Below are 21,096 nucleotides of genomic sequence, written 5' to 3' on the forward strand. Positions count from 1 at the left end.
TGAGGTAACACCACCGTCCTTCGAATATCGATAATGCCAGCACACTTCCCCTAGTATTCTTTATCCTTCAAATTTTGTCGATTTACAGTTTATATTTTTATAATAGGGTGACCTACCAGGATAATATTTAGCTTATAATACACGAGATATCCTACATTTTGTACTCGGAAACATTTTTTTATTAACACATATCAGATAGGAAGCACTGGGGTGAATATGTATAGGAAAATTCATTACATCAAATGTATCCTTTTGCGAGGTGCCAACATACATCCTATAAAATGATACAAATTTCATAGCGGATGATCTTTAGGGTCGCATGAACTCGTACTTTATGACACGTGGTTTGTCCTATTAACTACAAACGCGTGTACTGGAAACTTTTGATCGTGATATCGTAAGAATCATCCTGGACGACTTTAAGATCGTGAAACACCGAACCCCTGACTCCGAAATGGAGGGACACGCCTTGAATTTTACCAAGGTCACAAGGCTATGAACTCTGTGATCCTGCGATTGTAGGATTCGCCCCCAGTTCTCCTGAAGACCATGAACCAATGACATCCCTGACCCAGGATCGCAAAACTCGCCTCTAAAATATCCTGTGTTCGTAGAACTCTAAGGCTGCTGCAAGATCTACTGCGGTATAACTGTAAATTATAAACATCGAGACTCTGAGTGTTATCTTGAATTACTTCATAATCGTAGTGTCCGATCTTAGGCTCCACCTGTACCAGTTCAGAATCGTAAGGTTACTCAGAGATACTCCTGGATCCTCGAATCTAGCTTAGAACTGTGAAGCATAGTTCGGATAATTTCTGAATTCTTAGATCCATTCTAGATCTGTGTAGAGTTATGAGAAACGCTGTAGATAATTTGGATCTGTGAATCCCTTCTGAAGTTAGTCTAAAATTGAAAGATACCTCATGGACCACCTCTGGATCTTTGGATCTACGCTGAACCAATTCATTATGAGATATGCTTAGACTACTCTTAGGTTTTTGGATTCTTTAGATTACTGTCGAATTCTTTGATCCAGCTTACATAACTCTACCAGTGAGAAATACACACTGGATCACTCTTGGAACCTTAAATCCATCCGAGATCAGCTCGGACGATCCCGGGTACAGGAGTCGAGATCCCACGATTCAGGTAGTTTGGCACAGTTCCTATTACATGGGCGCCAATGTTATTACTCTGGTCATGTCCAATAATTTTAGGATATTTAGAGCTTTTTTTGTCCTTCAAATTTCTCTTATATATACGTATGTATTAGTAATGAATTACAAAGAATAAGTAACATTTTTAATCTTCTTGTTTCAGGTTGAAGGTGACATTCATTATTCCATAAAAATAGTTGGAGCTGACAGTTTTATCACAAGACTTTTTTATGGTCTTAACATTTTTACTTTGTGGTGGAACGGATGAAGGTGAGTTCTTTGTTGTTGGATGGTTATTTACGTTGACATAAATGTAGAAATATTTTATTTACTTCTAGAATTTTGTTTATGCAGAGTTCTATGTATTTAATCATCCTTATTTATATACATATTCTTCTTTGGCTAATTAGGTATAAAGTATTAGAATCTTTAATTTCTTATGTATATGCGGTATATCAGACAGCTATGTTTATTTTTACTTTTTTCTTTTGTACATTGAATTTTTCTCACGCTCCGTTAAATTGAACCTCCTAGTTATTTCTCAATTGAGTCCGAGGACCTAGTGGAGCGTGTCACATCCAGCAGACTGAATTCCATTAACACTGGTGCATTCAGTCTCGATTCCAGATTAAATAGAGTTTATTTTATAAGAAACGGGGACATGTACACACTAACGTGTAATCCACGCGTAGATAGTAGGCAGGCAGATCGATCGTCTATTTATGTTTAAAACTATTTCCTGTTAGGATTAAAGTAGCTAATTGATGATATCGTAAAATTGTAGCAAAAAAAGTTCAGTTTTGTAAATAGAAATTCATACCAAAATGCAAGAAATTTAGCAATATTTCAATATATCGTAGATGATTTTCTTTTCGAAATATGTTTCTCATCGATTAGCAGATCAATTTTTCCCCTAATTGTATTTCGAACAATATCTTCCGATACTATATTTTAAGATATTTGTGTAGTTGATATACATGTTCGAGCTTCTCTCGAAATGCATACGTTGGCAGCGTTATTTTTATTCATTTTTGGTAGCCTAGAAGTTGACATGAAAGGCGATCGTTCAAAAATTGATGAAACCACAGTATCTTGAACAGTAAATTCAATGTTCATGAACGTGAGCAAGGAAGTGTTCGATAATGGCAACAGCGAAAACTGTCGAAAGGAATTGAAGAAGACGGCGAACGACTTTTCTCTGAATCGTTGAAAAATGATAGCGTACGTTTTTATTGCTTTAGGGGAGATCTTACCTCGAGAAGTATCATGGTTTGTAATAGCTCTCCCACTTTGTTACTTCGTTTTATCTCAATAATTAATGGCAGCAGAGACGGTAAATGAATTTTGAAGGTACATTGGGAACTTTCATTTCTCACAGCTGTCTGTTAATGAAGTTTTGCAATGTCACTATTATTATTATTGAATTCGGTGAGAAGGAATATTGGGGAATTTGAATGTACTGAGGAAGGGTCACTAAACTATTACCTTCACATTAAGTTTTTTTTTTGGGAAACTTCTTTCCGTCACGTAAGCAAATGTTACACGAAAGCTTAAAGGAAAGTCGGGGAAGTTTCCTTGTAAATTGACTGGGAGCTGCATGAAAGCTACACCGTCGTATTTGAAATCTCTGAAATCAAAATTATTAATAAGGACTGCGTTTGACGTTCCTCGTTAGCTCTTTTCTCTCTCTCTCTCTCGGTTGTAGCGTATAGAGGATGTGCATGATCGAAATTGAATAATTGCTAATAATAATTAAATTCTCTCCTTTACTGTATAGAGTTTCAGTATAAATTATTGAGCGAGTTCACCAAGACGTAATTTCGGTTTAAATTCAATATAATTTCGGAAAAGCTCATGGAATTGAGTAATCACGCGAGACTGATGGGTTATTACGTAACTTATTCTAATAATGGGCCGGACTAAGACGATCGAACTTTGCATGACAAGTGACTAAAAAGGGGATCGTAGTCATTAAGCACAGTTGATAGTTCTCTAGGAATTAATCGTCATAAACACAACTATCCGATACTTTAAAGTATCCTTCGTGAAAATTTACTTTGCGTTCATGGTACTACGAAGATGGTCTGCGGTGTTTTTAAGTGATTTAGGGGAAAGCTGAAATATAATTCCACTAGTCCTGATATATTAAAAAGTAGATTACATATATTTGTTTCTACTTAAAAAGTTAGAAACATACAATGGATATAATGAGCTTGTTTGAAAAACACTTGAAACAGCTCAGGGAGTATATTGAAACATGTTTCACGAATTTATGAAATATGTAACGATATATAAATAAAACATGAGAATAATTTATTTATGTCGATTTTGGTGTTACAAGTTGACGCATATTTACTGGTAATTTAAATAGACCCTTCTCTCGATAAAAATTAACGAAAGAATAAGTGGAACGATATAAACATTGAGTGACTTCTTAATTTATCGATATACAATAAACTTCCTTTCATTTGACTAATAAAAATTCTTTCATGTATAAATCGTATTCGTGAATCACGATGAATCACAATGTATAATGGAGAAAGGAAATTTTACTTTATAAACAAGAAAGAAATACAATATTTATTCTTTTCTTTATATGCATACGTACATACAGTAACAAATAGAAAGTTTAAAGTTAGAAAGTTCAATATCTAAAAAGAGGGTCAATCTATGTACCGATAAATATATGTAATCGTGAATACTGATCGAAAAGCTCGGTATTATAAATAGATACTATTCTAAAAATTGATGTTACTATATACGAGAACTCAATATATCTTTCGTCCAATGACCCGACTCTTCTTGGCTTACGTAGTTCTAAGAGATATTTCAGATTAGTTCGAAGTTAGTCCTTCAAGAACAAACGGCCATTTCTCAAACTACAAGAGGGATTTTACGATTTTAGAAAAGATTTCAGAACCCCTTATGTTTCTGACTTTTATATCTTTATATACGGACTATACTTTACAAATCAGGTACGAATCAGTTGCAAATATTTAAAAGGAAATATCATTAAAGTTGAAATTAGTACCTTCTTGAAGTCCTTGCAACAAATTCACGTTTGAGAAAATAGATTAAATGGAACGTGTAAGTTAGCAAAGAATTAGCATATCATAGTATACTATAGAAGTGTTAGAAGTCCGAAATTGAATTTTACTGACATAAATAACTTCACGTGAAAACTGGTTTAAAATTGATTTCTCTTATTTTAAATGCGTAAAATATTCAAGCGACCCGCTAAAATATTCAAATTAACGTCATGAGAAATGTGGATGTCACAGAATGCCGAATGTATAAGTACACCTATTATTGTCATATGTATAAATATACATATATTTGTTGCTGAGGTGTATATGTGTACATAAGTGTATACCCTTCGTATAGTGATTCGTATAGACAACCATGGGATTGTCTCGCTTCAAACAGCTTGAAGAAAGATTTTCATGGGATTTACAGTTTTCTGAATTTATCTGAATGCCCTTTGTGCCCGCCCTTATCTCTATTTCCTGGTCTCCTCCGAAGAATATCCTTTTATCTTTTTACTTCAAAAAATGTTTCCTATCGCGATACTTCACAGGGTTTTGCTCACCAGAATGCTTTTTATGAATCGCTATGGACACATGTATATACATATATGTATCACAGTGTATGTTGTTTGTATTCTCGCGTGCGCAGTTGTACCTTAACAAAAATTCTGTACGTTATACCAACGATAAAAGAAAATTGCACCGTTAGGTAGTTCAATTATTCCAACGATACATGAAACCGTGTAATTTTTAATTCGGACACTTCAAACGAAATCACATCGCGATAAAGACAAAATATTTATTTGCGCGGAGATTGCATTATTTCATTTTTAGTTGTCAGATTCAACAATTGGGATTTTAAGAGCATCAAGGACGAAATTGCAGACCCTTTGCGGAGATTGTTTAATTCTGAGAACCCTATCTCATTAAGGTCATCCTTTTGGGCGCAGATTTAATTAATTCCTGTGAGTTCTTGGTTGAGGTCGCAATGAAAAATTAAATTTCAACCATTTTCTTCTAAAGAACCTTTTCTATCGTTGCACGATACAGTTGTAAACTAATTAGATTCTTCTCAATCAATATGATACAAACGATCGATTAAATTGTTACACGCATCGTTACATACATATGTAGTTACAAAGTTTCTTATCCGATATACATCTTTTAATTACACCGAGATGGTATCCGTCAGCATGCAGTAGCAAATTATTTCACGTTGGCTTTTTCATGTACAAAATCACTATAAAACTCTTTTCTTCGCTTTCCTCATTTCCAAGATCACCCATTATCGCGAGAAACTCGCTGGCGTAAGCGTTACTTCCTTTATTGCCAGGCCACAGATTGAGTAGCACTACTAGCATCAAGTAGAATCATCCGTCCACAATCGGCCACCAACATTCCAAGGCTAAGTTATTGATTCTGAATTGTTTAATCTCTAATTTTCTTTCAGATAACAACTAAGTCTATTAATTGCGTATAAAATTTATATTACGATCTTTTAAACTATAAAATATAATTTATATCCTAAATACATGAATTTCAAGTATCTTCGTTGTATGTGTATCGTCATAGTTGGTAATTATTTTAATGATTTGTAACTAATATTATTATATGTACTTATTAGTTTACAAGATGTTCAGAAGGAAATATTCAAACTTCATGAAGATCGTAATCTTCAGGCTTCTTCCGGGATATCTTGTTGATGCTAAAGTTCGTCGACGCCACGTGGGTGTCAAAGCGCAAACTTCCTTCTAACATATCTTCTAGCACGTTTAACGAGTCTTCAAAACGGAAGCTCATCCTTCTTGTCTACCAATACTTGTACAATATATTCTATCTTCAATAATCGTCGAAGTTTCGTTCTTCCACCGAAACTTCGTTGTCTTCGTTAAGTTAGCATAATCAGAATTATTTTGACCTGTCTCTATCGTGGGCGTGCATGCTGTAAGATATATGCAGATGCAATGTTGAAAGAGACTTTTGAAACTCTTCATAAACTTTGAAAGATAAATAATGAATTACGAAGTAAGATACAAGTTAAATACTGCACCACGTTGTGTAGAGAACAGTTGTTTCTTCGTCTCTTTTCAATCATAAATTATCGTAAAATCTTGGCTTTCAATTCAGCGTCAGTGCTTCGGAAAGATAGTAATTTCTCAAATTTCTCAAAAATTATAAATATTTATCGTCAATACGGTATTTTGTCTTTAAATTAGTATAAATAATTCCTTAATATAAAATGTCACACTTGAAAAGGGTGTGTCACGTATATTTGAGCTCATGCTCGGGTTTTTCTGTTTGCGTCAATCGTTTTACAATTGAGAGATTCGTTCAGTCTTATCTTATGCATCGGTTCCACCTAACGAACGCAAACATCTTCCAGGGGTCGATGTAGATTCCTGGCTCGTTCGTTAGCGAGAATGCCGACTGTTGGCCATTCCTGGCTTTGTAAAAGTCACTGACAAACGAGGGGATAGGGAAACGAATATAAGATCGTATAATATGAAAGTGGAAGACTTCATCTCTCACGTTTTTTCCTGAAATCTTCCCACAAAATGGTGCATTCTATCGCAGGGCCGCTTCTTCCTTTTGGATAAGAATGTCTTCCTCTGAGCCACGTTTTTCTGAAGAAAGTTCTCTCATTTTCCACTGAACTCATTGTTGATAGGTTGACTTCGTCTATAGAGTAGAATTAGGAACGTTTGAAAATTTTTTAATATAAGAAAAGCGATAAAAACGCGGAATGAATTTTATCCATAAGAGATATCTAGATGACGTGCGCTGACAAAAGCTGAGGATATTTTGTTTTGCATTGACAAACCCGCAGCTAGGTAATTAATAAGTCTAATGCGAAACAAATTTAAGACCTTGGATGGCTGAAAGCATATTCGCTGTTTATTGCAAACAAAAGAATGTAACCCCTTCATAAAGTCGCTAGGAGATCCCGGGTTCCGCAGTAACCAGGCCATGGAAGAAAGATCAACAGAAATGCGATCAATAAAAGAGTTGGAGAACACATAAAGGAATTTGAAAAGCAATTTTCGTCCTATTTTACAGCAGAATATTACGTCTTAAGTGGGACAAAGAAGCGGGGCAAACAAAAATGGTAACGACAATCCTGATAGTGCTATCTAACAATCGCTGATATTCGCAATGGTGAAGATTATAGCTGAAAAAAAAACAAGTAAAATAAAGCGAAATAGTTCGCTTAAGCTGTAATTAAGTGAAGTAGAACAAAAGGGAAGAGAAAAAGTACGAGAGTTCCATGTAAAAAAGTCGAAAGCGACCGATGACAATAGATTACTAAATCAATGGGCCCGATAGTCAAGAAAGAGAGGCTGCATAGGTACCGTTATTGGGGAAACTTTGTCCATTTTTCTTGGTGGAAAAAAGAGTGGCTGGTGGAGGAATAAAAAGAAAAGCTGAAAGAAAAACAGGTGGGCAGGTGAGAATCAGAAGGGGTTAAAGTAGCAAGCAACGATGTTAGAACTATCCAGTAGACGTCGACGGTCTGTGTGCTCCGGCCGCGGAGGCTGCGCGGAAAAATCGATAGCCAACGCCAACCGACGGCGTCGTCGTCGACGGCGGCGACGGTAGCTGTGGTGGCGGCGGTAGTGGTAGTAGTGGTGGTGGTGGAGGTAGTGGTAGTGGTGGTGGTTGCGAGTAGCGCGATAGAGACCAATGGTGCAGTCAACGTTGGGACCGGCAGCCCAAAAGACACACGCGGAACTCACGCGTTCTTTACCCCTTCCGTCGAGCACCCCCTTCTGACACCTCTTACCCTCGAACAGTCGTACGGCCCTGAAAGAACGTGCCGCGATCCGAACTGCTTTTTTTCTTTGGGGCACGCTTCAGTCCGCAGGCAAACGAACACAGAGAAGCCGTACATCGGCTATAGTGCTCGTTTACCGGACGTGTAGTGGGTGTGTGATAGAAATGTAATGCTAGTGACGCGACGTGACGCGACGTAACGCGATCCAACGCGGTATGACGTTTCTTTAGTTCTTTCGTCATCGTTGCCTGTCTCCCTGCTGCGTACGGATCGCGTGTGAGCCGACGACAAACGCAATGTTGTGACGCGTGACACAGCGCACCGGTCCGACACGGCGTTTCAATGCTCAGGGACGTTGCCTCCGTTCCTTCGTATCTTCTTCTCGTGTACATCCGAGCATGGATGATAAATGTTCGAGTGAACGGTAAATGTCACCCGGGAGCCAAATTTATCGATCTGCGTACACGTATTAATGGATCAGTATGTGATAACTGTACGTTGAAAATCGGTATGGTTCTTGGAGAGAACGTTTCGCTATTCACCAGGATTCTCCATCTCCGCACCGTGTCAGAGGTTCTCGCAGAAATATGACGCTACCGCTACGCGCCTTTTTGAGGACAATGACCTCGTGCACCTTGCTTCCTTCCTAGTCTGGTCTGACTTCGTTGCTGGCTTAAGCGTTTTACTTTTTTTCCCTCGCTCCGTCTGCTTGAATAATGAACACGTCTTGAGACTTTATTTCGAAGCATTTCAGTTAGAAGATTTTGAACGAATAATTTTATTTTTTACCGTTATTTCGCATTCTACAAGCATTATACGCAGTCTTGTTCGCGTATCGTGCGTACCTTGTTAGGAAAATTACGTATATAACTTCTAATTCGTACCGTGACATTTACAACGAGAATTTTACGCGATATTTTCAACAACGCCACACAGTATACAACACTGAAGTCATTAGCGTTCCAACTAGACCGAATGCGGTTTTAGCGGTACTTCAATTTCTATGGATATACGTATACAGCTTTATTTATAGTTCCCAATTTGTCGCATTGGAGCTAAATCTCTGTATAAACGTACACAGTGATGCGTTATCATTGAAATAAGATTACGTTTCCTTCTTACATCATTGTTTGCCTAATTCTTAGTACCACGCATTATGTGTAAGTAAATAAAAACTACCGAGACATTTCAATTTAACTATCCCGAATGTATACTCTGTTCTTGTCCCGAATATCATTATCTAAGTAATCGTCAAATTGATCGTTTTCAGTCCATATTTAATTGAAAATTCTATTGTACGTTCTATTGTGATTTCCCTCTCGGGCTGCACGAGTAGTATTAATCAGTGTAGTGGCTTATAACAATACATTCCGACATGCATAACACTGAAAAATCCTCTTTTATGTTCTCCCCTTCTTCCATCATTCTTTTACTCTGTGTCACTTCTCTGCCTCAAGAGCAATCCTCTACTCTCGTCGAGTCTACTCCAGCGTATCCCTGTGTACAGCCTAACGTAAGAATGAATGGTTAAAGACATTACGAGCTGTAAGTTCTACACAATTATTATTTTTCCGTTCTTACTTAACTATTTAGCTAAAATACACGAAACTTCGTTGTCATTCAGTCTTATTTCGAACCGTGTACGTTTCATTAAAATCATGCCCTCTGTCCTTGACGATTTATATGACGATCTACTTATCATTTACACATTTTATTTGTTTTACTTCTAATTTACCATTATTCGCAGACAACCGTGGTGATTTTCCAACAATCCTATAACAATCTGCGCAAATTATTCCCTTTGAGTCGGCTATGAAAGGTCGACATTTGGTATGCCGATACAAACGAGACACCTCTTTGATCACTAAATTGATTCGATGAAGTAGTGGTAATTAGCACGCAGATCTTAATTCACTTGTTATCGGTTACTTGCCCAACGAGAAGCGTCGGAATTTCAAATATTTCGAAGGAGCCCTGCGACGATTTTATTTCTATAATAGGTAATTTTCGCGTTAACTGTTAACTTAGTGCCTCAATAATTTATCTAATTACGTCGGGTGCACAATTTGAATAATTTGAAGATGACGTTGCTTCTGTATTTTATCGTCCTGTAACGCTTTGACTTTCACTTTCTTCAGAAATTTTCTTCCTCCTATACTCCATCGTGTTTTCTTCGTCTCATATTTCGCAAATTATCTTCACCACGAAAGTGGTTACGATAAATTTTTTTCATTCTTCGCATATTTTCATCATCGGTTGTCGCTTCCGGTTACGTTACGCGAATGAACTGTCTCGAATTTACGATATATCTTTCTCTTTGTTTCCTCGTGATTGGTTGGAATGTTTCGAATAGTTTGTGGTCGGATCGTGGTGTAGAGTTTCTGGTATAGTGATCGCCATGCAAAACATAGTCTTGTCTATGCGACCCATATTTTGGAGAAAAAATATCGAGATGCGATAAATCGATAAAATGAATTTCATTTTGGTCACGACACAATTCCGGATATTATTCCTTGTCCGAACGAATAGTAGTTGTAAACTGTTACATAAAGCTAGTTGTATAAATCATCAAGAACAGAGGGTATGATTTTAATGAAACGTGTATGTAAACTAATTTACATTTGAAGTATATTTATAACTGGAAACTCATCTTTTTGCATCTCTTAACGTATACTATATGTTTAGAAAACCACTTCATCGAGTTTGGTGTTCAACGTAAGTTACTCCGTCGAAGAATATCAAGTTTTAAGTTTATTTTGATCGATAACTCTTACGTATTTCCTGTATCTTCCTCGGATAAGTTGATTAACTATTCAAATTGACGAGATTTCATTTTTGTTGAATAACTCAATTTCATTTTCTTCGGTTTTCTTTTAACGTGCGCTTTTCCATCATTATAAGATACACATTAAACTGATGGACGACGTTGAAAGCACCATAAAAATTTCGTATTTCTGTTCCGAGCGTTCCTTTTTAATACGCTCTGTTATGATCTGCAAAAAAAAACACCGTGTTTTTTCTGAGATTCTTCGTAATCGTGTAATCTGTGTCCTTGTTGGTTAGAGAAATAAATATATAAGGTTCGAAGGAAAGACTGTTATCCTCTCGTGTTTCGTAGAGTTCAGTGGGAAACCAAGTGTTCTAATGCGAAATAATGGTGGAATTGAAAAATTGGAGCTGGAAAAACGTGACAGTCAAGAACGGGAAATTTTTCGTGGGTTTTCCTGGGGTCGATACCTTGTTATCGGAAAGCACTAGTCATTCTGATAAAACGGTATGGCGGATATCGAGATAAATTACAAAACAGCGGTGCCGTCTCGACCGGTATGATTTTCGCAAAAACATATGGCGATGTGTTTCATATTTGTTGCAGCAATAAGACACAACTTTTCTCGTAAATTCTTCGCGTCGCAAACAAAAACACAAAGCGAATGATATCGATTTCTACGAGAAATACACCTATTTTTCCCCTATCTTTCTTATTAAAAAAGGAAAAGAATCCCTCGAAAGAAACGTAATTACGCTTCATCCCGTATCAGGTGTTCGCTTAGATCTTATTATTTCCTCCTCGTCTGTCGCGTATTTTGCGCTTCTCCACTAATACCTTCGTGTCATCGATATACAAATTTTCAGTGCAAGCTATACAGGGATAGGGAAATGTATAAATCGAGCCAGCGATTTGCCGCGAAGGGCGGCTGAAAGACGCGGAAGAAAAATGTGTGCTTGACGAAGTGGAAAAGCCTTGACGGAAAATTCACTGTCTTTTTTTAAACGGGCTCGCGTATTCACTCTCGTCTTTTCTCCTATACCCTGCAAAAACGTTAGATTGGAACAACTTGTTTAATGACCGAGCTTTGAAAATCTCGCAACATTTCCTGAATGTGGAAGATTATATATTTTCTCTCTTTCTGTATATCTGTATATTGTTTCTTCAAAACATTTTACTTCGTTTCAGCGGATCTTTTGACTATGAGAGAGAAATGGCAGTTCTTTTCTTTTCTTAAGGAATTTATAACTTCCGCCTTATTTATCCTGTTACTTGAAGGTAGGATGATTGCTGTCGACGGGAGGACGCAGAAAATTGCACACTTTTCGATGTTAAGATGGATTAGCGGTCGAATATATTTCGTAAGTTGACAAGGATGTTCAGCGAGAGTATTACCAAAAGGAACATGAACAATGAAATATAAAAAGAATTCGGAAAACATGAAAAGAGTTAAATCCGTGTAGCACAAGCGTTCGTGATCCCGTGACAACGAGTGAGAGTCCCCCACAGAGCAATAAAGAGCAGCTTTTCATTTTGCACTTTTTAGGGCGCGCATTCAAAGCGGAAAAAGATTGTGTCGGACTAATCCGCGATTTCTGTGTGCCGTTAAAAGAGAGCAACAATGAAAATTCGGGCGACGATCTATGTTCGAGTTTAGTAGAAAAATCTCGTTGCTGAAGCGTGTTTTTTGGTAACGTGGCGTTTGTCATTTTTCTGCGCTCGTACGCTGTGCGTATATAAATGAAATTTCGTGATCAAGAGTCTTCGAGCCTCGAGTTTCAAGCGCTTAACTTCTCACGCCAGCAATAAAGGTCGAGATCGATTCTCGTTAACCATCGTAGCAATAATCATTTACAATGGACGTTTTACCATTGATAAAGAGGACCCAGAAGAGGAGCGAGATATTTTCGAGGACGACGAAAAGAGGCATTCGTCCTTTCAACTTCTTGGACATCAGTTGCACGCGTTGTTCGATAACCAATGCTTCGATGACGAATTTAAAGAGACGTCGATTCTTTGCGCGTAAGTGAATCACGTTTTTCAAAATAAACACCCGTCGCTTTCACAAGAATATACATATATAAATATTTGTATGCAAATTAAATGAAGGACTGTGTTCGTAATGTGCATCGTGAAAAGAGGAAAAATTTTCAATGAAATTTTGCCATACCCATCCTTGATCAACGAAAATTGTGAAGAATGGATGGTGCGAAATACTCGGCGCATTGTTACATTTAAGACGCGTTATCTTCGGTCTTAATGGAATTGTGTGGAATTCAGAGTCCCCGAGAATACTCCAAGATTTCGGAGAAATGGACAATGTTCAAACACGGAATTGGCGAATACGGAAAGAACGTGAAGCGTGTCAGGTAAGTCGTTCAGAAACATTCACGAACGAGTGTTAAACTTTTAAACTTTTATTGTCGAAGAAAGTTGTCTCCTTTTACGATATAATGATAAAAGTTGCAATTCATATTAAATGTTATACACAAGTGTAGAATTACAATTAGAAATTACAAATTGTAATTACAAGTTGAAATTACACTGCGACGCGGTTATTTTTCTATCAACGAAGCGATGACCATACATCAAACAATATAGGATAATTTGTTCCTGTTCGTGCAGAACTCGAAATTGCGATAAATTATAAAGTTGGGCCTCTCGTAATTCTTCAACAACAATAACAACAACAACGATAAAGTTGTTCTAGCTAAAAGCAATTTCCTTTCAGTTAAAAAAAGGAAAGGCGGACCGCCTTGACCTCGTTCTACTTTTTTTATAACACGTTGCACACGTTGCACAGCTTCTCTGCTAGACGTAGACACCTCGAAAAGACGAATCCCCACCTTCGTTTCTTCTTTCCTCGTCCTTTGCCAAAAGCCTTGTCGACCTCTCGAGGGCGACGACCCGGTTATCTATTAACCAGCGGATTTATTCCCCTTTCCACCTTTTCGTTTTAAACCGAGATATTAAATGGAAGATTGTAAAAAATGTTACTCATCCGCAGCATGAATGAATACAAGTTACTTCCTTACTTCACTTTCATACTGAAGAAGCGCATTGTGTTTCTATGTTTTATCAATGAATATTTTAACCACTAAATGCATTACATACGATCTGCATCGTAAGTAATGCAGCAATTACGACGAATAATATATCATCGTATTGCCTTTGATAAATAAAACAAGAATAATAATTATTTATTATTTTCCTACTTTGTTTTGCTACTTGTACTCGTTCTGTTTGATTTGTGAAATGTTGAATTTAGAAATCTTATTCCAAAGAATTTACCGCGCGCTGTTTGCTACAATCCTGCCCTTATTTTCGCAACGTACACGAGGTGCTTTACCAGACTGTTGGACAATGCTACCAGCTAATAAACTTAATGACTCTATAGCCAGCGATGGTAATTATAAAGGCAACAACAATTTAGTTGGCAATAAAACGTAGGAAGAGAACAAAAGCAACACAACAAACGATTTATTTTCCGAAATTGTTTACGTCCGGCAAACTGTGTTTTCCTCTGTTATTCTGTATTTATCACAATCGAATTTGCGTGTTGCACCATGAAAACGTGTTTTTATCAAGCAACGCGAAGTATTAGGACAAATATCGCACAGCCGGGAAACAAATACTTATCCCTGTGGCTTTACTTGCTCATCCTTCGTTTGGTAAACACGTTTCCATCATTGGACAATCGCATTCGCGACACAGTGTCAAATAATTTACACGATCAAACCCAGGACAAGAGTTAAAATACCCGAATTTACCAGTTATTCCTTGTACGATGTGTGCACGTTAAATTCCTTGAGTCTTTAATACATTTTTCACAACGCTAAGTGATGTATACGAACACGAGCTTCCATTATAAACGATCTACGATAGGAAAAGCTGTTTGCAGGTAACGTGAATCGATTTGATCCACAATTTTATCGCGATAATTGAGAGAAGATGCGGATACTACTAGATAATTTTGCATAGTAGTTATTATATGCGATTATTATTATGCATCTCGAACATCTGATCCAAATAATGGAAGGATTATTCGTATTTGTACATAGTATTAGAATGTCAGTGCAGTGTGTGTTAATTAAAATCAATAAAGCGTCGTGCAATAATGTTGAATTTTATGGAAAGTCAGTGTTAAGTTGATGCATGAATAGCAACTATTATCATGTAAATATTCGTGAAGTTAGTCATTCTAGGTCTTGTGTAGAAAATTATAAGCCGTGCCATTTTGCAAGGCTACGCTGTGTCCCATTATTTTTATGCGTCATTAAATTCATCTAGTTCGCCCGTGTATAAAACTTTCTTAGTAATATTTTCATTCGTCTAATTAAAAATAACGATATGTAATTTAAATAGTCATATCCAATGCCGTAAAAGAATTTTAACGTTTGATACACGAATTTTATGAAACTTTTCCGGGTGACGTTTTGTTACGCTATAATTAAATTCAAAGTTAATGACGTAAAACTCGATATACGTATAAAACTCTCTGTTTCATAGTTCTAGCCTTTGAAGTACGTTTTACATTTTCAGTCTTCTCTATTCGAACATGGTATACATTTAAGGTATGTGTCAGTTTCAAGAGTCATGGGTTAGTTTCTAGTATCTATCACGAAGAAAAGTCATGAAACAATCCTAATTAAGAATCGCATTAAAACATTATGAAAGCAACTATGTTACTTATAATAACTTCAGCGCTATCTTGTTATGTTTAGAACGAGCTGCATTAAACAAGGGAAGCTTTTACCAATTTAATCCAAAACCGTCAACGAAGAGATTATGTTGTAGTACCTGCATCGTCTACACGTGATAGTCGTTCATTCACGATATAACTTGTGTTTTACATAAATTTATACAACAGCCCGAAGCAAAGTAGAAGTTTTCACGTATAAATGGATTTATGGTCGTTAACTTAATCCCGATATAACTTATCCATAATTATCGAACGTTTAACAGGGTGTATTTTAGAGAGATTTTATTGTACTTTTAGTTAATTAGCTTCGGGTGCAATGACCAGACTATCAACCGAGAGCTAGAAATATTTTTGCGCCGCCAATCAGGTTAATAGCGTTTCGTTCGACTGGTGTAGCGCGGGCAAGAATCGTGCACACAAACGTATCTGACTCACGTGTGTACACGTATACGTCTATGAGCAATCTCATTAAAGGAACCAATTGTTTCCAACTCATATTCAAAGTTGCATTCAAGCGTGTAGACTAGAGCGCACCATAGTTTTCCGTTTTACACGTCAATTCCTTCTACTTTCCACGAAAATGAATGGGAGGATGTCAATGACGTTGGGAAAACAAAATTATCGTCGTTGGACGATGCTTGCTTGGTGAGTAGAAAGCCGGTTTTTAAGCTTCTCTTTCAATTCCGCGGGTTACTATCCCCTACCTTTTTCCTTTGAAAAATTCTAGAGACGCCGTTATTGTGGTGTACGTTTACAATATACGCTACAGAATGAATGAAGTACTTACTCCTTTCAACACTGATAATGATTTTGGTCGCTTATAAATATTGCATACTTTGTACTGAAATATGATCTTCAAAAAAAAAAAAAAAAAAAGGAAAAAGTAGGAAAGGACATTAACACTTGAGGAGTGTCGTATTTTTTTTAATTGTGTACCGTAGTGATCTTTCTTATTCTTTTGCTTTTGCGAATCGCAAAGATGTATAATTCGTTCATTCTAAGAAAGATTATGCTTTTTCAATTTTACGATTCAACCGCTACGCTACCGCAAATTATTTTTCTTCGATGCCAGAATGCTTCTCATCAAAGGAGAGGGATAAAGATCGAGAACATTGAGACAAATATATCAGCCATTATGATCAACGATATTTCATTTATATTCGGATTACCTGTCGACAATTTTTTTGAACCATTACAATTTCCAACGATTATATTAAAGCATTATATGAACCATCGACATATTTATCGTTGCATGGCCGTATTATAATATTATTACATCGTTCCGTGTATTTATTACATTCGTCTGGTTGTGTGACATTGAGACATTAACGAGTTCTATGAAATTCTTTCGTCACTCGTATTTATAGATTTATGATAGTTAATTTTGCATTTAATATCTTCCTTGATCGTTAAATAATATAATCGGCGCATTTGAATGGAATTATACTAAAAGTGATATAAATCAAAGTAATTCTATCGGTAAAGCAGTGAATGTTAAACGTTAACGTCGTTTCACTTAGGTACTCGACAATTATGCGCATAAACGTTTGACTAGGAGAATATCACCTTTAGCAAGTATTCCTTACAAGTCCAGACATAACCAATTTCAATTATACTGGGTAATCTCCGCCGCCGCGAGTCTCAAGTTACCGCGAACAGTGCAAACTTGTAGACAAAGCTCGCAACATAGGATCGTCATACTACTACGTGTCGTTCCGTGAAGGTGTATTGTAGAACATAGAATTATGAAACTTCCCTTCCCACTTTCACTCGTTGAATGAATTGAATATTCGCCTTTGTCCTTTCTTCTTCGATGCAGTTTTTCCGTGTGAAACAGGCGTGAAACGTGCTCTTTGCATTCATTTAATATCGTCATTTTGTGTTTATTACTTTTTGTATTCTCGAGCTTTATGGAAACGGCCGGTTCTTTGGAAACATTAAAGCACATTTCCTATAATTGCGTAAAAACTTGTGCTCTTTGTCCCCATAATGCATTTAAATAGAATCGCATCATTAATTCCGTAATTTTACATTTATTTTGTGTTCCCATTAAATTTCCGACTAGTAATGAGGTCACGCGGTACTTATAATAAAAATTGCGTTGGATACCGATGAAAGAACCATCCATTATGATTTCACCAGATCGATAGAATCTAGATATCACGCGATCATACAAACTTTTATAAATTTCACTATTAATACTCGTCTTCCTCTTTTAAAATATTATTTTATTAATAATGAAAATATTATTTTTTATAGAAATATAAGACTAAGATGCAATACTGTAATTGGTTATATACGTTCATATATTTTTAGAGCTGTTAAGAGCTGTCTATAAACGCTTGCATTCTCCGCATCTCTGAGCTTTTCTCATTTTGAATGCCTCGCGAGCTTCGACGTTCATATAATTACATGCACGACGTGTACGTATTACGACAGAAACAATTTTCTTCCGCGATTACTTGCAATAATTTCGGTACTCATTATCTTCGCCTAGAGCTTTACGTTGCATGCTGAATATAACACCCATACTTAGTATCAAATAATTGTATGCAGTGGTAAGCAAAACTCGCTCCTAGCGGCACACGTCCGTGGAATACTAAAGAGGATTCGCTTATTAATTCTCAAAAGAATTTGACCGTCATTCCAGTCAGTTAGATTTTACTTTTGTATTAAATGTTAAGCTTTGAACGCTTCGTCGCAATAAACCACTTAACAAATAAATTTTTCAGACAAAATTTAGTCTTAATGTTCAGTTTGATTAATACAATTCCCACAAGTTTGATTAAAATCTCTTCATAAAATTCACTCTAATTTTATACCGAAAGTTGTTACGTAATAAAAAAATAACGAACCTTCGAAAGCTTGTAAGTGACTTGCAAAAATATAATATTTCGTTAGATCTCATAATGCATGGTTTTCTGTAAATATATTCTTCAAGAGACAGAGTGGCAGCGTGGTAGGTACGTGGTAATTTTATTTTTATCTTTAATTTCATTTATAAAGCGTCAAACGACCTGCCAATTTCCAGTTTAACGAAGCTAAACTTATGACAGCATCGCGATAGAGGAGGGGGTGCAGAGAAGAAATGTACGACGAGACGAAGAAAATTGATTTATGATATCCCGATAGTGCCGATGGGCTCTCATATCGGATATTGCACGACACGATGTTCAGGGATAAAAAGCCCTGTTGCTGGTTACGAACGAAAACATAAGGAACATTAGATATCGATAATGTCTACGTACCTGTACGACTCAATTTAATTTTTTGTCTTGATGACATCATTCGCTATCGTACGGAATTTCATTTACGTCCCCCTTTGCGCTATCTAATTTGGAAACTTAATAGCGGTTGGTTGCTTTCTTGAGTTTTGACTACATTGTTTCGTATACCACATGAAATACCACTTCCACTGAAACTTTCGTTTCAATCGTTTCCATCTCTTTTCTCTTCTTCTTTAATCTACCGCTATGGCAAGCATACAGATTGTTTCTCATCCCGACAGAAGTTTACGAGTCTTATAACCTTTCCGTTATTTCTTGGTAGAACATCTGAAAGTTTAAAATTTTCCCTATTTCCTTCCCTAGATCCTTTCATTGATTCCAATTTTATCAATATACGAACACGGGATACTACCATGGAAGATTTTGCAAGTGGACGTACTATCTGAGAAACGCAATGGCACGAATGTAACGAGTCGTTCGACTGCAACAGAGATGTACCAATGTTGAAAGTTTCGGAACACATTTACAGTATTCGGCTGGCATACGTTTAGTCAGCGATATGGCGGTTTCGGTTCCTCTCGCAAGTTCTATCAACAATTCGATGACATTACAAACTTCTGTTGCATCTCATTTGAAGTCATGCGGAATAAGAGTTATTGCAAAATTTAAAAGCGTCTCTCTCTATTCGAAATATTCCTCCTCTGTGCCTGTTATACCGTATAAGTCAGTTTAATATCTGCCGCCCATTATCAGACATTTAAAAACTGTGTCGACGCCAGAAAGGGAAATAAATTTTTCCTCGGCGTAGCATTTAAATTGAAACAATAAATTGTTCCATATTGTATTGAAATGACGCAATTCATGATGAAATTTTCGTTCCTTATCGAAACTTTTTAACGACAAAGTGAGATCTGATAAATTCGTGACAACGCTATTGGACATATTAACCTGACTAAAATGTGCAATTTCATTACTATATACTGTTTGTTAATTTTCCAATAAAATAAAGAAAACACGCTAAAATAAAATTTCTCTCTTGGGACCATATAATATTCGTTTCATAATGTTTCATGATAAATCGTCCTTTTGCACTGCAAATTTTAATAAATTTCTCATTCCTTGGCAATATTATTAACAATAAACCGATTTCATAAATTTGTAACATTATTATTGGGCATGTCACTTAAATATATCATTTCATTATTCTATGTTTAACAACTAATTACCTAATGAAATGAACGAAACACATTTAGATCAAATCTTCCTCTAACCGCATAATATATATTTACTAGAGTAATTCCGCAATAGTTAATAACTAGCTTCAGGCAAGGTATCCAGTTAGTAACTAGCTCTTAACCGTATATCTTCTTATAAGTCCGCATAAGTTTCCTATAAAGTCTCCGCTTGGGGTATCAGTTTCCCGCAGGTGTCGTCGAAGGCACCGGGGAAACTAAATCGACGTGCACAAAGTTCACGGTAGATATCACCAGCTAAAACAACTGCGTACATACGAGCCGTCCATTTTAAGCTTGTTCGTTTGTATCTCGACAGCTCGTACTCGCTTGCAAATGGTTCTCGCATCGAGCGATACATTGGGATGCTAACAACGCGATTCGCTGCTGTCACCGGGAAACCTATCCCGCGAAACGTGCTAATTCATACATGATACGATATACTCTTCCTTAAATTATATTCGATAGGTTGCCTTAAACATATCAGAGTGTCAATCCATTTCCTCAAATTTATCGTCATGCGCATCATCGAGACAAAGCAACGTCTGCATAGTTTTATATTATGTAATAAAAAAAAAAAAAAATATCGTGATCTTGACGTCTTGACAGCACAGGCATGAAATCTATTACACTATTGGATATATTACACACATACGCAGTTGGAATTCATTTTCGCACGTGATTATATCGCCAAGACTTTTCATTTACACGAAACTACGCAACAAAAGAACTATCACATTTATTAGCGTTACCTTGGCAACGTAATTTAATACAGTGATTTTGTAGTTTACGAACGAACGAGACGCAATGCTTCTTCGGATATGACTGCCAGGAAGAAAGACGAAATCGAACGAACGACGTTTCGCGGTGCGATGCAATAAAATGTATTTCATCTCATTTAACGGAAATGCTTCGATCTATTCGTCAAGAATCGTCATTATTTTAGATTATCGCCATATGTTCTTCGCGACTTTTTCTTACAGAAGAAAGAAAAGTATGCGGAATTCGCAAACGTTCTAAACTTGATTTTATATCTAATCTCTTGGCTTGAATACTCTGGTATGCACCTTTTCTAGGATAATTGAAAATCTACTCCTGCGGCTTTTCCGTGGTTGTCGAAGTGCTTCCGCTTCTTCCTCTTCCTTCTCTGCCTCACTCCTTCAAGCATCGAAAATGCGAATTATGTATGCATCCTATCCTCAACGCTGAT

General features: G+C 36.6%; 1 protein-coding gene across 8 annotated transcripts in view; it reads left to right on the top strand.

Moving 5' to 3' along the window:
* The window catches only part of LOC122573799 (serine/arginine repetitive matrix protein 2), a 131,137-nt gene that overhangs the window by 13,291 nt on the left and 96,750 nt on the right, over positions 1-21,096 (top strand). For 5 of the 8 annotated variants that reach the window (XM_043740655.1, XM_043740654.1, XM_043740656.1 and 2 more), the window contains one exon: positions 1,324-1,430. In XM_043740655.1, coding sequence (XP_043596590.1) covers positions 1,391-1,430 — 40 coding nt within the window. In that variant the 5' untranslated portion in view covers positions 1,324-1,390. Of the gene's footprint in view, positions 1-1,323; positions 1,431-7,498; positions 8,383-12,003; positions 13,095-21,096 lie in introns of those variants that run through there. The other 3 variants (XM_043740658.1, XM_043740659.1, XM_043740660.1) reach the window with 3 other exon arrangements.

This window comes from Bombus pyrosoma, linkage group LG12 (genome assembly GCF_014825855.1).
Source record: "Bombus pyrosoma isolate SC7728 linkage group LG12, ASM1482585v1, whole genome shotgun sequence".
Lineage (NCBI taxonomy): Eukaryota > Metazoa > Arthropoda > Insecta > Hymenoptera > Apidae > Bombus > Bombus pyrosoma.